This window comes from Pollicipes pollicipes, unplaced genomic scaffold, assembly GCF_011947565.3.
Source record: "Pollicipes pollicipes isolate AB1234 unplaced genomic scaffold, Ppol_2.1 Scaffold_7261;HRSCAF=8764_pilon_pilon_pilon, whole genome shotgun sequence".
Lineage (NCBI taxonomy): Eukaryota > Metazoa > Arthropoda > Thecostraca > Pollicipedomorpha > Pollicipedidae > Pollicipes > Pollicipes pollicipes.
Genome location: NW_023597054.1, coordinates 52,941,084 through 52,956,102, shown reverse-complemented (window position 1 = coordinate 52,956,102; position 15,019 = coordinate 52,941,084). Strand labels below are relative to the sequence as shown.

The window sequence follows — 15,019 nt, the reverse complement described above, 5'->3', positions numbered from 1 at the left end:
TTTTCAGACGCTAGATACGGCTCTGAATATCAAGTTGAAAACCGCCCTCTGTGCCCTGCGATCATCACTGGGCAGAATAGTTTATAGGACTGGTCCTTTAGCTGACACCTCGGGAAGACCGTTTCGACATGCACTTTGCGACATGTACCGGATTGTGCATTTGCTGCAACACGTTTCGGCCTATGGCTGAACAGACCAGTGGTCGGAGGTGATCCACAGTTCGAATTGGTTAGTGGTTCAACAACAACTAACGGATCAACTGACATTCAAATGAGGTCAGCGAGTCTGAATTGGCATTTGTCCCATGAGATGGGCGGGGAGGTAGGCGCCTTAGTCGATCGTCAACTGTGAAGCGCGAGAGTGTAGGAGCGAGGGCCCTGTTGACCTCGGTCTCTATAGGCACAGCATCGGGACCAGGGGCAAATTGGCCACACAAGTCTATTCGTTGATCTGACCGGGAGGTCTGATGTTCATCAAGCTGGCCAGTTCAACACTTGAAGATAAACTCAGGGCTGTACTCGTATGTCGCTATTGTTTGCCATTAATCGTTTATCCTCGCCGTCAATCCCCACTCCATCACACATAAGCTGGCGGTTCAGGCCTAGGGCGTTCAACCCTGGCGAGTGGGGCGGCGCGGCGTCCTTAGCTCTGAGTGGCCGCACCTCAGATAGCCATCGCTGTTATCTGTTTAGCCAGCTTTGGGTAGCATGCACCACCCGTCACCACGGAATTGTTAAGATACATATCAGATAGATGCCTTTGAGAACCCTGTTAAGTCACGCAGCATTGTTGAATGAAGATGGGCCATCATGTTCGCTATCAGGAGATCATGCTCCAAGACAAGTCCATCTAACATGCTAGGTGCTCAGAGGAGGGGCAATCAACAAATTGTCAACACCAGCAGAGCTTCGCTAACAAAGCTTACGGAACAGCCTCGCGATAAGGGAACAGGCGGAATTAGATCAGCAGAGACTGCAACGCCCGAAATGAGTTAACGTGATTTAAGATAGTCGTCACACGCGCCAAAAATATTACCACTATCCTGTGATTTCTCCCCGAATGCATCTTCGTGGTCATGTGATTTCTGCTACAAGGTTTAAGTGGAAAACTTGCCCCCTTTTCAAAGCACCCCAAATCGGGCGGTTGGGAGAGACAAACGGGGCGCCCCAGGGAATGCATGTCCGACATGATGGCTAGTACAATGCGGTGGGCTGGCGATGATTGATGGCACGCGTGGTTGAACATCGTGCGTTGTCGACCTCCGCGCCGGGTTGGCGGCATTTAGCTTGTCATCACTGATTGTGAGCACGTAACACAGGATTTCGCGTGACAGAAGGAAGCCAAGCTCTGACACGGGCTGCCGGGGGGGGGGGGGGGGGGCGGGGGGGAGCTGGGGGTGCAGTTGGTGACGGCAGCTGTATTCGCCAAGCTTGGGAATGCCTGGCCGAGGCACGTCCCGGGCTCGTCATCCAGACTGCCAGCGGTTTGTATGGTGCTCCACCGGCCTGGTGTCGGCACCACCGAGGTCCAGACCACTCGCGCTCGTCACCAGACATGCCGGCGTGCTGTATGATGCTCCACCGGCCTGGTGTCGGCCCCACCGGGGTCAGACCGCTCGCGCTCGCCTCCAGACCGCCGGCGTGCTGAATGGCTGTATGGCGCTCCACCGGCCTGGTGTCCGCAACCACTGGGGATCAGACCGCTCGTCATCAGGCCGCTGGCGTGCTGTATGGCTGTATGGTGCCCATCGGACGGGTGTCGCACCACTGGGGATCAGACCGCTCGCCACCAGGCCACTGGCGTGCTGTATGGCTGTATGGTGCTCTCCACCGGCCGGGTGTCGGCACCCCTGGGGATCAGACGCTCACCACCAGGCCGGATCAGACCGCTCGTCACCAGGCCGCTGGCGTGCTGTATGGCTGTATGGTCCCACCGGCCGGGTGTCGCACCACTGGGGATCAGACCGCTCGTCACCAGGCCGCTGGCGTGCTGTATGGCTGTATGGTGCTCCACCGGCCGGGTGTCGGCACCACTGGGGATCAGACCGCTCGTCACCAGGCCGCTGGCGTGCTGTATGGCTGTATGGTGCTCCACCGGGGGTGTCGCACCACTGGGGATCAGACCGCTCGTCACCAGGCCGCTGGCGTGCTGTATGGCTGTATGGTGCTCCACCGGCCGGGTGTCGGCACCACTGGGATCAGACCGCTCGTCACCAGGCCGCTGGCGTGCTGTATGGCTGTATGGTGCTCCACCGGCCGGGTGTCGACACCACTGGGGATCAGACCGCTCGTCACCAGGCCGCTGGCGTGCTGTATGGCTGTATGGTGCTCCACCGCGGGTGTCGGCACCACTGGGGATCAGACCGCTCGTCACCAGCCGCTGGCGTGCTATATGGCTGTATGGTGCTCCACCGGCCGGGAGTCGGCACCACTGGGGATCAGGCCGCTCGTCACCAGGCCGCGCCCCAACCGGTGCCCGGCGGGCACCGGGTGCGAGTACCGCTGCTTCCAGATGTAGGTGGTTTCAGTAGGTCCCATGAGGTGGGGCATGTAGACTGTAAGGGAGTGTCCCAAAATTTATGTGGGGTTTTGAACGGAAAACAGCCATATCGAAGATCATTCTGTGCAGTTCACAACCCTGCCCTTAAGGCCTAAAACCCCTCTAGTTTCTAAGCTACACACCTGTGAATCTATGCAGACTATTTCGAAGCCACCGAGGTACCCATGACGGTAAAATGCGTCATCCGAATCCTGTGAGTCCATTGGTCATGCAGGGATCAAGACCAACGCAAGTATAATTGCTGAGTCGTTGATATTTGGCGTTCGTGAGCACGATTTCCAGAAAAAACGGCCGCCAATTGGCTCTCAGCCGATGTTGTGCAAAGTACGATGACGCAATCACACAATGATGTATTTAAGCATATTTACCAAACAAAGAGATTGTGTTGTCGAGAGCAGCCTTGTCCACCTAAGAGTATACCAATAGTTATAAGTGAGCGTATTTCATCTCATCTAATGCCTTCTCCAATATGCTTAAATGGGCAACATTCCCCGTAACGGCGGCAACAACCTGAGCGTCTTACAACATGCTGACGCGATGGAAGCTCAAGCACGAATCATAAATGCATATACTTACGTAATACGCACAACATTATTGTAATGTCTTGTAGTTGAATACACCCATGCATGGAACATGCATTCATGCCCATTCTTGACCATGCATGCGTGCCGTAAATGTCCATACATGGACATATAATGAGACGGAGACGGTTCTTTCCATGGCTGTGGAAAGAACCGTCTCCGTGTCCGTTGCTACGGCTTGCTGCATACAGCATATCCCGTCTCTATGGTCTCTTGCTCGGGACTTGCTTGGTCCTGCTCGATAACGATAATTTGGTTATGTCGTGTCGCAACACAACAGCAATGATTGATTCAATACCTTGAAGTTTTTGTACTCGCGGCACAGTAAACGGGCTTATCGGTACTGGCAGGTCAAGTTGCAGCATTACAGAACCGACGCCGACGCTCCAAGCTTTCTAGATGAAGGACAAATGGTTGCCACCACAGCGCTTATTGCGCAGGAGCAAAAACGAGCATCGCAAAAGCTACATACGACCTGCGGTTGAGACGTATCAGAGAGGGGCCGAACAGGCGCGAGAAGTATCTTTCAGGAAACGTCACAATCCTCATAGTGTCCCATAAACTGTCGTAAACCTTCGACCAATTATTCGCTGATACCCTGGCACACAACCCACGGAAGGGAGCAGCCCAGGTAGAGGAAACACGGAAAGAGCTCCAAAGAAAGCCGCTATAAGTATGCACGCACCAGTAGCTAAAAATGAATGACAACGAAACCCAAAAGAAGTCACTTTGGCACAAAAGAAAAACGAGAGGTCCCTGGAGAGCCTGTCAGAATGATGCGCCCTGGAGAGGGTGGAAACTCCCTCTCCTCCCTCCCTCATAACCCCAGCTTGGGCTGACCTATGGCTCCAGCTATGGGCGAGGGGACCCTGGAGAGCCAGTCAGATTGGTGCACCATGGAGAGGGTGGAAACTCCCTCTCCTCCCTCCCTCATAACCCCAGCTGTGGCTGACCCATGGCTCCAGCTACGGATGAGGGGACCCTGGAATCCTGTCAGATTGGTGCGCTCTGGAGAAGGTGTATTCTACTCTCTCCGTCCTAACCCGAGCTATGGCCGATCTATGGCTCCAGCTATGGAGCGAGAGGTCCCTGGAGAGCCTGTCAGATTGACGCGCCCTGGAGAGGATGGATCCTTCTCTCTCATTCCTAACCCGAGCTATGGCCGATCTATGGCTCCAGCTATGGAACGAGAGGGGCCTGGAGAGCCGGTCAGATTGGTGCACCCTGGAGAGGGTGAATTCTCCTCTCTCCGTTCTAACCCCAGCTATGACTGATCCCGTGGACGCTAGCGCCGCGAAGTTTTCGAATAATTTTATCTGGATGTGCTTGTGTTGTCTTAATGCTTTCGAATTATGCTCTCTTATGCGCCATATCACGGCAGCTTATAGCTCGAGGAGTGCCTTGTTAAGCATGGCCTCTTATGCGCCATATCACGATGGCTATAGCTCGAGCTGGCATGGGTTGAACGAGGCCAGGAATGGAAATGCTTATAGAAATCCAGGACTAGATGCTGAAAAGGCAGGAACACATGCTGATAGAAATGCTGAATAGGAAGTGCTGCTGCCCGTCAGCAATCACAACCGAAAATATGAAATGTCAGGGACATCAGCACTTTTGCGACGGAAATAAATTTAAACTAGCGTGTCAATGTACAGCTGTCGCGTAGTGCTTGCTATTTATGACGTCATTCACTGATATTTTGAGCCAACCGAGGCCGAGATTGGACCCTGATCGGTGTTATCAAATGCCGGGTGAATTGGGAAAGTCTGTAATGGTTTCCCTGGCACGGGTCACTGATAAAAAATGAATTCTGTGAGGTGTGCGCGCACACACATGTCTGAAGTCACAGCCGCATGGTATGTTTAATGTCTGAAGTGGACCTTAGTGAAGGGTCCGTCTAGCGGCAAACCCTTCCCGCGCTGAGCATTAGAAGTCATCGCTCCGTAAACACTCAGCTCCATTAGGTGGCGGCTGTACCGGGCCGGAGACGCCCGTTCGTCGGTGCGGCCTGCCGATGATGGCGGTGAACGAGTGTTAGACTTTGTAAAACTGGAACTAAAGTAGTTGTTTATTTTAATATTGGTGTTAGTTAAAAAAAGCGAAGCAAAATAAAACGGGCTTATATCTGCAGCCCTTTATTCCAGTGCGCGTGTTAAGGGTTGTTTTTGTTTTTATTTTTGTTTATATGCGGACAATTCGTGGTTTACTGTCCAATTACGCGTTGTCTTCCCCATGGCCAGTGGTTGGCTACTTACTTTGCGACGTTCAATATCGGAGTTCTAACTTCGCTCTTTCGGCATGTCGGTACGCTGTGCGGTAAGGGTATTACGGTCGTCTTCATGACATAACGCTGCTTGGCAGCGGGAGCTGTGGCCAAAAGTGTTAAAGCGGCGAAATTCCATCCTGCCACTTATAATGGACGATTTGTAGCCCTAAGCTGGTTCTCATTTAATTACGAGTTGAGGTGAGAAAGACGGTGGTTGACACGTTGTGGTTGGAGCGCAATCCATTGAAGATTTCTCCTCGCTGTTTACGAAGCGGCGCGATCCACCCATTGCGGGGCCTGCGTGTTTGGCACCTTATGTAACCCGACCGACAACCGCTTACGTAAGGCCTGCCTCCGGGGAAGCGGAGGGCGATGCTGGTGGACCGTGAGCCGCGAGGCCGCGCCCCCGGGGCTGACATTGGCCGACCCAGGACGTGACGGGCACGAGCGGCGAGTTCGTCACACACGCGGGCGCGCGGTCCCCGCCCTGCCGCCCGAGCCGCCGTCTGCCCCCCCCCCCCCCCCTCCCTCCCCAGCCGGCCTGGTCCACGCACTCGGCGTCAGCAATAAACACTTGCATGGGCACTGGGCACCGTGGGTCGTCCCAGCGCGGTCTGGCCAGCACCGAGCCCGGCAGAGGCTCGGGACCCACGTGTTTCCCCGGCCACCTCTGGCGAAGGACTGAGAAGCGGCCCGAACCGTCCCGCCAGCCGTCTGTCGGCAGGTCGACCACTTCGTGCTGATAAACACGTGGGTGCAACCAAGCCGATACTTAAAGTGCACCGTAGCAAGTAAAAGTGCGGCACGTCTTGCGGGTATTGGACTGGTTTTCACCGCCCCACGAGTTACAAACCGTCTGATTCATTTGTGCTTCTAAGATTTTGTGCTCCAGGTCCCCCACAACCTGGGAAGTGCTTTATTTCTTCAGTTTTTCACTCCTGAGCGCGTTATCATTGGGTATCGTTTGTATGCAAACCTTTGTTGGTTCCATGGGTGGTGTTCGCGAACCAGCAACCATTTGTGTGGAGTTCGTATCAGGCGGCACTCTGCAACTGTAGAGATGGACTATGTTGCCTAGTGCGTACAGTGTTTACCTGGTTACCCACTGATTCCTGAGGTAATGAGTGTTGCCTGCTTCCGTTACTTGTTTTTCATGGCTTTGTTTCCGTTGCGTTAAAACCTGCTGCACCGCGTGTAGGGTGCCCAAGGATGATTTCGATAACCTTTGTATGTTATTACTGAGCCCAGGGCGCATCGCCCTCCAAACCAAACCATCGCCTGCGGTATTCCATTCTGGACAGCGGACCGTATCTCCGTAAGTAGAGGGTCAATGGAAGTTCTCCCAAATTTGGTGGTTCGATGGCGATTTGTTAGATTTCTCTTTCCAGTCAACGCCGCTTGGGCCAATGCTAAATTTTCGGAAGATTTGAGAGAGGAGACGAGCCCGCTGACGCCCCTCGTTCCCGCGTCCCCACCGGCATTAGCCACTGCAGGCTGTGTCCGGGTGCTGATATGAGTGACGGTGACCTAGCTGACCGAACTCGGCTGCAAGACCGTAGCGCTTCGGCAGCCTCCCGAACTGGCGCGTTCTGCCGCCAAAACGCGGCAAGCACTTGGGGAACGGTCCGCCGTTAGTTCCTGGAAGGCTCTATTGCCGCTAATGGGGAGACCACCGGCGCCGTAATCGCCATATTGACCAGGAGCCTGTCGGCGCCGTGCCTAGCAAGTTCGAGCTGGCTTGTTTGCTCAAGATAGATACTCCTGATATGATTCGTATATATCCGCCGTCATCAGCGCAGCATGTGCCGAGCACTCCGTGATCACTTTTAGAGGCACGACGTGCTACAAACGCTGTAAAACATCGTTTCGTGTGATTAGGGCGAAGTCTTGTCACAGTTGGGTGACGTCAGTCCCTGCCGCGTCTATCAAATGTCAGAAGTGGGCGGGCTTGGTCTTGCGCCGTCCTCTGTCTTCGGTAGTCCTGAGCCAGCCCGTTACGCAGTTATGAGTGAGCAGACTGCACGGCGCCGGATCCGATCCCCCCATATTTTGACCTCTCCTTTCCGTTCTGCCTTTCTATACCTCTTGCTTCTCGCCGCTACGTTGGTCCATGGAAACTGATTTACGTGATACAAATCTGAACCCCCCGGTTTTCGGCATAAAGCGGGGCGTCGGACGTCACCCCTGCTCGCGACACGGCGCTCAGAGCGAGTGTCAGCGGTCCTGACACAGCTCGTCACTGTCGAACGGTCGCCTCCGTAGGGTGTCCGAACCAGAACAGTCAGAAAGCCAGGCCTGGAGCTGGGATGGCAAGCCGCGCTGCCGGACCGCGGACGCGTCCGGCGACTTCACCCGCCGCTCAGCGGTCTGGTGCAGCGCGCACCGGGGTACGGTACCTCTCCCCACAGCTGCACGGACGGGCCACGGACGCGTCCGGCGACTTCACCCGCCGCTCAGCGGTCTGGTGCAGCGCGCACCGGGGTATGGTACCTCTCCCCACAGCTGCACTGACGGGCCACGGACGCGTCCGGCGACTTCACCCGCCGCTCAGCGGTCTGGTGCAGCGCGCACTGGGGTACGGTACCTCTCCCCACAGCTGCACTGACGGGCCGCGGACGCGTCCGGTGACTTCACCCGCCGCTCAGCGATCTGGTGCAGCGCGCACTGGGGTACAGTACCCGTCCCCAGAGCCGAGGATATTTCGCCCACTGCGACCCTGGAGCGGGAGGGGGGGGGGAAGAGGGCAAAAGTACCGCCTAGACGTGAGGATGGGATGGGAGGGGAAACCGTCTGATTTTTCATGATCTTGTCCTGGAAAGGAGAAAAAGTCAAACGACCAATACCACCCAGGGGTTCGTCGACATTTGCCACCCAGCCGGTGACATCACAGGGGAGCAAATACCATAAAATTGCCAAAATATTCGCACTGCTCCAGGGCCCTCTAACACCCGTAATATTGGGCATTCAGTTTTGGAACTTCTCCAAACGAAAGCATCTGCTCTTTTCTGTCGAAACCATACCACAAAACTATGGTGAGAAATATGGCAGGTCAAGGTGCGGTCACTTCAGTGTTTGTTAATTTTGCTATTGCTCGGTCTCACGGGACTTGTAGTGGAAGTTGTTTTGAAGCGTGGGAGTTGTTCCGACCTAGTTATCACGGGTGGACAACACGAATTCTTGAAGCTCGACACTTACAGGCTGGCATCACATGACCTCTCATGGGGATCTGCTGTGACCCCGTATATATTAGGACTGATCCTGACTGGCATGCTTCTTTGTTGTCTCAAATGTGCGTTGGATGAAAACGATGCAAAAAAGAAATGGAACCGTGGATTTCTGCATGAAGAAGAAAAAAGAACTGAGATACTTTGCTTATTATGTCAGCTGCGCAGCTTCATCATACTGATATTTGTCGCCAGAATGTGCCGAATTGATTATCTGACAGGGGTTCAAAATTATGTGGACGCACCTGAAACGGTTCGGCAATGGCTCCAGAAGTTGGAATGGGATTTCCTTCAATGTTCATGTTAAAACAACTAACAGACAGCGTTATTTTTACTCTTTCCGTGCGGTTGCCGGCAAGGCACAATGCGGATGTGAAATTGCGCAATGACTTAAGACCGATGCTTACACAGATAAGCATTGCCTTGCATGGTGCTGTGATGTGGCTTTCCGTCTTGCTTCACCGAACGATGTACTGGATTCCTGCAAAGTTTGAAAGCTATCGTACCCATAAATAAACCACAAATAGCCTTGTCCGATCGGCGTTTGTTTCGGACGGATTGAATGTTGGCGCCTTCGGTCGCTCCAGCCGCAGCGCGGCGTCGGTCCGCTCCGACGCGGAGCCGTTTCCAACCGCCGGCGAGCCTTCGGGACCGTTCGGGTCGGGCGGCGCCGTGACCGGCACCCTGACGCCTCGGGCGGCGGCCTTGGCCACGCGCGCCGGGCTGGCGGCCGGCGCGGTGACTGCCTCCGGCCGCGCCCGGCCGTGACCAAGGTCGCGGCGGCGGGGGTGGCGCGCCACACCGCCGGCAGTCGTGCGGTGGCCCCATGAGCTCGGCGATCGGCTGGTACCTGCGCTCCACGTGCTGCCCGCGCTCCGTGTCGGCGCGCGCCATGGATCCTACGGCGCAGAAGGGCGGACAGGCGGTGCCGGGCTGGGCGTACCGGCTGGGCGGCGTCGCTGAGCCGGCCAAGGCGCTGCGTGCCTGGCCGGCAGAGCCGTGGGCCAGCTCGCTGGGCGTGCGCGGCGGCCGCGTCTGGCTGCCGTCGGCCGACCCGCTGACCTGGCCCCAGCCGGCACCCCACGTCGGCCCTGGCGCCGCTGATGAGGCTGACCTGCAGGTGCGTGTGTGGTACCGACGGAGGCCGTGGGAGGGACGCCGACGGCTGTCGGCGGGATCGGTGGGTGCTGGTGTGGGCCAGGTCGGCGGGATCGGCGGCAGAAGCGCCGCCCGGGGCGCCATGTGCAGGATCCGTCGGCGGTCCGGCGCCCCTCCATCGGGGGTCTCCCGGCTGGACTCACGGGAGCCGATCGTACCCGCCACTCCACCGTTCTCCTCGGGAAGTGGGCGGTCTCTGTAAGACAGTGCTGGCCTAGTTACCTGGTGCGCGTCTTCGCGAGATCAGGGTGTGAGAGTAGTCGGGAGCGCCCGTAGTGAGTGATCGGCATGGTTATCAAACGCCAGGCATGGATATGGCCGGCCGCTGGGATCCGTCTCTGTCATGCCGTGATCAGGCGCGCGTCTCCTACCTGCTGTAAAGCTGGGATCCGTCTCTGTCATGCCGTGATCAGGCGCGCGTCTCCTGCCTGCTGTAAAGCTGGGATCCGTCTCTGTCATGCCGTGATCAGGCGCGCGTCCCCTACCTGCTGCAAAGCTGGGATCCGTCTCTGTCATGCCATGATCAGGCGTGCGTCTCCTACCTGCTGTAAAGCTGGGATCCGTCTCTGTCATGCCGTGATCAGGCGCGCGTCTCCTGCCTGCTGTAAAGCTGGAATCCGTCTCTGTCATGGCATGATCAGGCGCACGTCTCCTACTTGCTGTAAAGCTTGGATCCGTCTCTGTCATGCCATGATCAGGCGTGCGTCTCCTACCTGCTGTAAAGCTGGGATCCTTCTCTGTCATGCCGTGATCAGCCCCCCCCCCCCCCCCTCCACCTGCCGTTAATAGCCTTGTCTGATCCTACCTGCCTCCTCTTGCCCTGGCGCCATGACTGGCTGACCGGTACGATTGGCTTCATTATGGCTCGGTCGGTTTCGGTAGGGCGGGCCGTCAGACCGGGTCGTGTCGACAGTGGGGTCCGATTTATCTTCACCGCACCGTGACGTCTTGCAGTGAAGTCAGCCAACGGCCCGTAACTAATGTATAGGCGTTGCCATCACTTTTATGCTTGAGCACGGATTCTTGTGACAATTAGCTCTTTTTTTGGTGGGGACTACGGCATGACACGCTCTTGCAAGCGAAATGTTGGAAAGCATACATCAACTTGTGCATGACTTGGATGCTGAAATCGACGATGTTTAACTAACAAACCGTTTGGCGCGGACGAGCAGGGCCGCTAATCGATTACGCGGACACAGCCAGTTAACCCGTGACCACACAGCTAACACAACTTGCAGCTGCGCCTGGTGTTGATGTCGCCCGATCGTGGAGGCTGTGCGGTGCGTGCCCCCTGTAACACCCCGCCCGGCCGGCAGGACGCCAGGGTGGGCGGCCGGCCCCGCGGCCGCTACAGGAGCCGCTCGCTGTCGGCCTCCTCCAACGACAGCTACAGCTCAGGTCAGTGGCGACCCTGGGGCGGCACTGCCCGCCGGCCGGGGAGAGCCCAGCGGCAGAGGCGCTGCCCACCGGCTGGCCATCGCCCTCACACACCGGCGGCCGGTCGGGGAGAGCCCGGCGGCAGAGGCGCTGCTCATCGGCCGGCCCTCGCCCTCACACACTGGCGGCCGGCTGGGGCGAGCCCGGCGACACAGGCGCTGCCCACCGGCCGGCCCTCGCCCTCACACACCGCCGGCCGGCCGGGGCGAGCCCGGCGACACAGGCGATGACCGGATGGCGTACTGCCCGTCAGCTGCGCCTGCTGAGGCCGTTTGGAGCTGGGGGCAGCCGATCGCAGTGGATCGCAGCTAGTGACCAATCAAGGCGGCCCGGCTTCCTCGCCTTTCGGCATGCCTGCTCAGCTAGATTTGGCGTGTTCAATGGCTTATGAAGGCTCTATTGTCCCCCGCCAGGCTGTAGGGGTGCTCCACTCGCATGGCCGGTGGCTGCTGAGACAGTCGCCCGCTGCCTTGGAAGTTGTCTGTCATTGCAAGGTCGTTCTGGCTCGCTGAAGATCCTCAGCGTCTCGTGTGGGAGAGCCATGGCCTCCTTTGAAATGATGACCATTGGCAGAACATTAAAAACTGGCGCGGCTATTACTGTACAGGTACTAAATACATGGTGTCCTAAAAGTGAGAGTTCCACAAAACATTGAGTGAAAGACGCCGCGAGCCGTACACAAAGCAGGCTAATCTTAAATCTTCTCGTCAGTCTTTTTTAAGGATCAACAGCATATGTTGCTGTGTAAACTGCTCTTGCGTGCACTAGTCACATAGGCATAGGCTCGTTTGGAGTGGAAACCTACGTCCAAACACAGTTCAAATTTTGTCATGAACTCAAAAGCATTAAAATTAAAGCTCAACGCAGACTGTGAGTAAACCCCGGGTATCGAATATTGTCAAAAAAACAAACAAAATCGAATCGAACGATATCGAATGACGAACGATCGAATAATCGAACGATACAGGCCATCATTTACACTGGACCCTTTCGTTCCGTGAGAACGCAAGAAAACCTGGAAACTGTCGTCCAGGCGATGCTGAGAAGCCCGCACATGTCGTGGGGCTTCAAGCCAAACCAAGGATATTAACACGACAGTCTCTTCACTGCACAGATTTGTGAGAGGCAATCTGAAGTTGCACCCGTACCACATAAAAGTTGCCCGACCTCTGATGAGAGCCGACGGGCTGGACACAAGGACAGGATGAAAGGTGTCATCATGTGCGACCGATTTTTACAGAGGATTTCAGAAGACCAAGAGCTGATGAATCCTGCCAGGTTTTCAGAGAAAGCCCACTTTCGTCTAAACGGATGCGTCAAGAGGAAGAACGACGTTTTCTGGAGGAGAGAGACATTTTGATACAGTCACCGAGAAATCGCTCCATTGTAAGAAAATTACTGCATGAATTGTCAGGAAAATCGGGCATCGAACCGTTCCTGTTTGAGACGTTGAAGTTTTGGACAGCTCTGGGGAAGGCAGTCCGGTATCGAGAAAAACAATATCGAGAAGAACCGTATGGAGGAGGAAAGAATGCTTGACAACAGGATAGAGCAAAACCACGCATTAGAAATCATTAGAAAAAGCACTGGTTGTAAACCCACTTGGGGAAGCGTCTAACTTCCCCAAAAGCCCCTCGCCCCCGTGATCACAGGCCACTCGATATTTACCTGTGGGGCCCCTGCTAAGACAACATTCTGGGGAAACAGCTGCGGACCATCACGGAACTGACAGCAGCAATACATGCTCACATCAGATAAACCTCCATTGCGGAATGCAGCCAAGGGATGAACCCCTTCGTATGCCGCCTCCAAAGTCGAGAGAACGACGTGGCTCACATTGAGGGTATATCTTGCGAAATCCAGTGATCGAGAAATAAATGAACGATGTAAACATAACTTCATCACGTGGTGTGAATTGGTTATGACCGCAGATGGCCAATGTTTGAACATTTCAAAACCTGTAGTTATTATAACTCATTGTTTGGGCCTGGACTCCGAGGTCACATGGCACTCTGTATTGAAAACTTTTTACATCGTCGATTTTTCCGCGTCCGAGTGGGTGGCATGCTATCTGATCGCTATGAACAAGAGAGCGGTGTTCCTCAAGCGAGCGTCCTTAGCGTAACCCTGTTTACGCTGATGATCGATGATATCGCCGACTGTTTGCCACCTACCATTAGTCGGTCACTGTTTGTGGACGACTTTACCATCTGGTGTGCAGCATCCACAACGACGTCTGCTGAGAGGCAGCTTCAGTTATGCCTGATTCAACGAACTGAGTGGGGCCTAAAGAATGGCCTCAAATTTTCGACCACCAAGACTAATTGTATGCACTTCTGCTCACGGATTAGAGGCTGTAGAGACCCGGAGTTGCGACTCTATAATGCCGCCGTCCCTGTTGTTTCCTGGGCCTCACGTTTGACCGTCGGCTCACATTTAAGCAACACTTTAAGATTGTCAGGACTAAGTGTCTCAAGCGCATGAACCTCATGAAAGTAATGTGTCGTATGACCTTTGGAGCCGATAGAAGCACCCTGTTGAACTTGTATGTGGCCCTAATTCGATCATTCATCGATTATGTCTACGATACGATAGTGCTCTGTCTTCGATAGTGCTCCTACATCTTCGAAGCAGGTTTTGGACACAATCCACCATACATGTGTTCGTATAGCCACTGGGGCGTTTCGTACGACCCGATCAAGAAACTTGCTGGTGGAAGCGAATGAACCGCCTGGCCTCTTAGGAGACAACGACTTACTTTGAATTACGCTACAAAGGTTTCACAATTTCCGGATCACCCAGCCTTTAAGTTCATCTTCTCTCAGACGTTAATCCGTTCTTTCTTGAGGGAGGCGGCCCACGTCAGCGCGGCCGATGTGCCTGCGCGTCCGGGACTGGCTGGACGAGACAGATATTACGCTGGATGACATTGCCCCGCACACTCTTCGGGACCCAGTTCCGTGGAGACGTCTGAGTCTGAAGTATGATTTGGAACTGTGTCAGCATCATAAAAATGGCACTTCACCACGAGAGTTCCTCAGCTATTCGTTGGAACGAATCTCACAATACGCGAACTCATTACAAATATTTACTGATGGGTCCAAGGGCTCAACAGAAACGGGTTGCGCATTTTTTGCGGTGACCATACCGTAGGTACATGCCTCCCGCAGCACATGTCAGTTTTTTCCTCAGAACTGTTTGCTATTTTAGCAGCGCTTCAGTACGTTGCTCGTCGTCCTGAAAGGGATGTAGTCATTTTGACCGACTCATTTAGTACACTTTTATCATTAGACCCGACGGCAATGTCGCGTGACCACTCATTTTTGCCGCGCTCAATTTGGGAAGAACTGGAATGGCTGGACAACACTTCCTGCCGTATCACATTTATGTGGATCCCCAGCCACATAGGGAAAATAGGAAATGGGAAAGCAGACGCCGCAGCGAAAGCTGCGGCGTGTGAGAGAAAACCAATACCAGTTTATTTACCCGCTCGAGATCTGAAGTTAGTCATTTCCAAATACGTCCGCAATACGTGGCAGCACATGTTCGACCAACATCTTCACGCTTTCAGGGAAATCAAGCTCCACCTGGGTGATTGGGAATCCTCGCACCGCCGAAGCCGCTTCCAGGAAGTCGCCCTTTGTAGGCCTCGGTTGGGTCATACATATGCAACACACTCGTTTTACTTGACGCGTATGGATGTGCCACGGTGTGATAGATGCGGGGACCGGTTGTCTGTAGAACGTGTCCTCGTCTCATGCCGGCGCCTTGAGACGGAGAGGCGACGATTTTTT

At 55.0% G+C, this 15,019-nt stretch overlaps 1 protein-coding gene across 1 annotated transcript in view; it reads left to right on the top strand.

The window, feature by feature from the left end:
- LOC119111605 (adenosylhomocysteinase-like 1) overlaps nt 1-15,019 on the top strand; it is a 56,790-nt gene that overhangs the window by 9,333 nt on the left and 32,438 nt on the right. Inside the window, exon 3 of the mRNA XM_037235412.1 lies at nt 11,105-11,186. Within this exon, the coding sequence (XP_037091307.1) occupies nt 11,105-11,186 (82 nt within the window). The remainder of the gene's footprint in view (nt 1-11,104; nt 11,187-15,019) is intronic.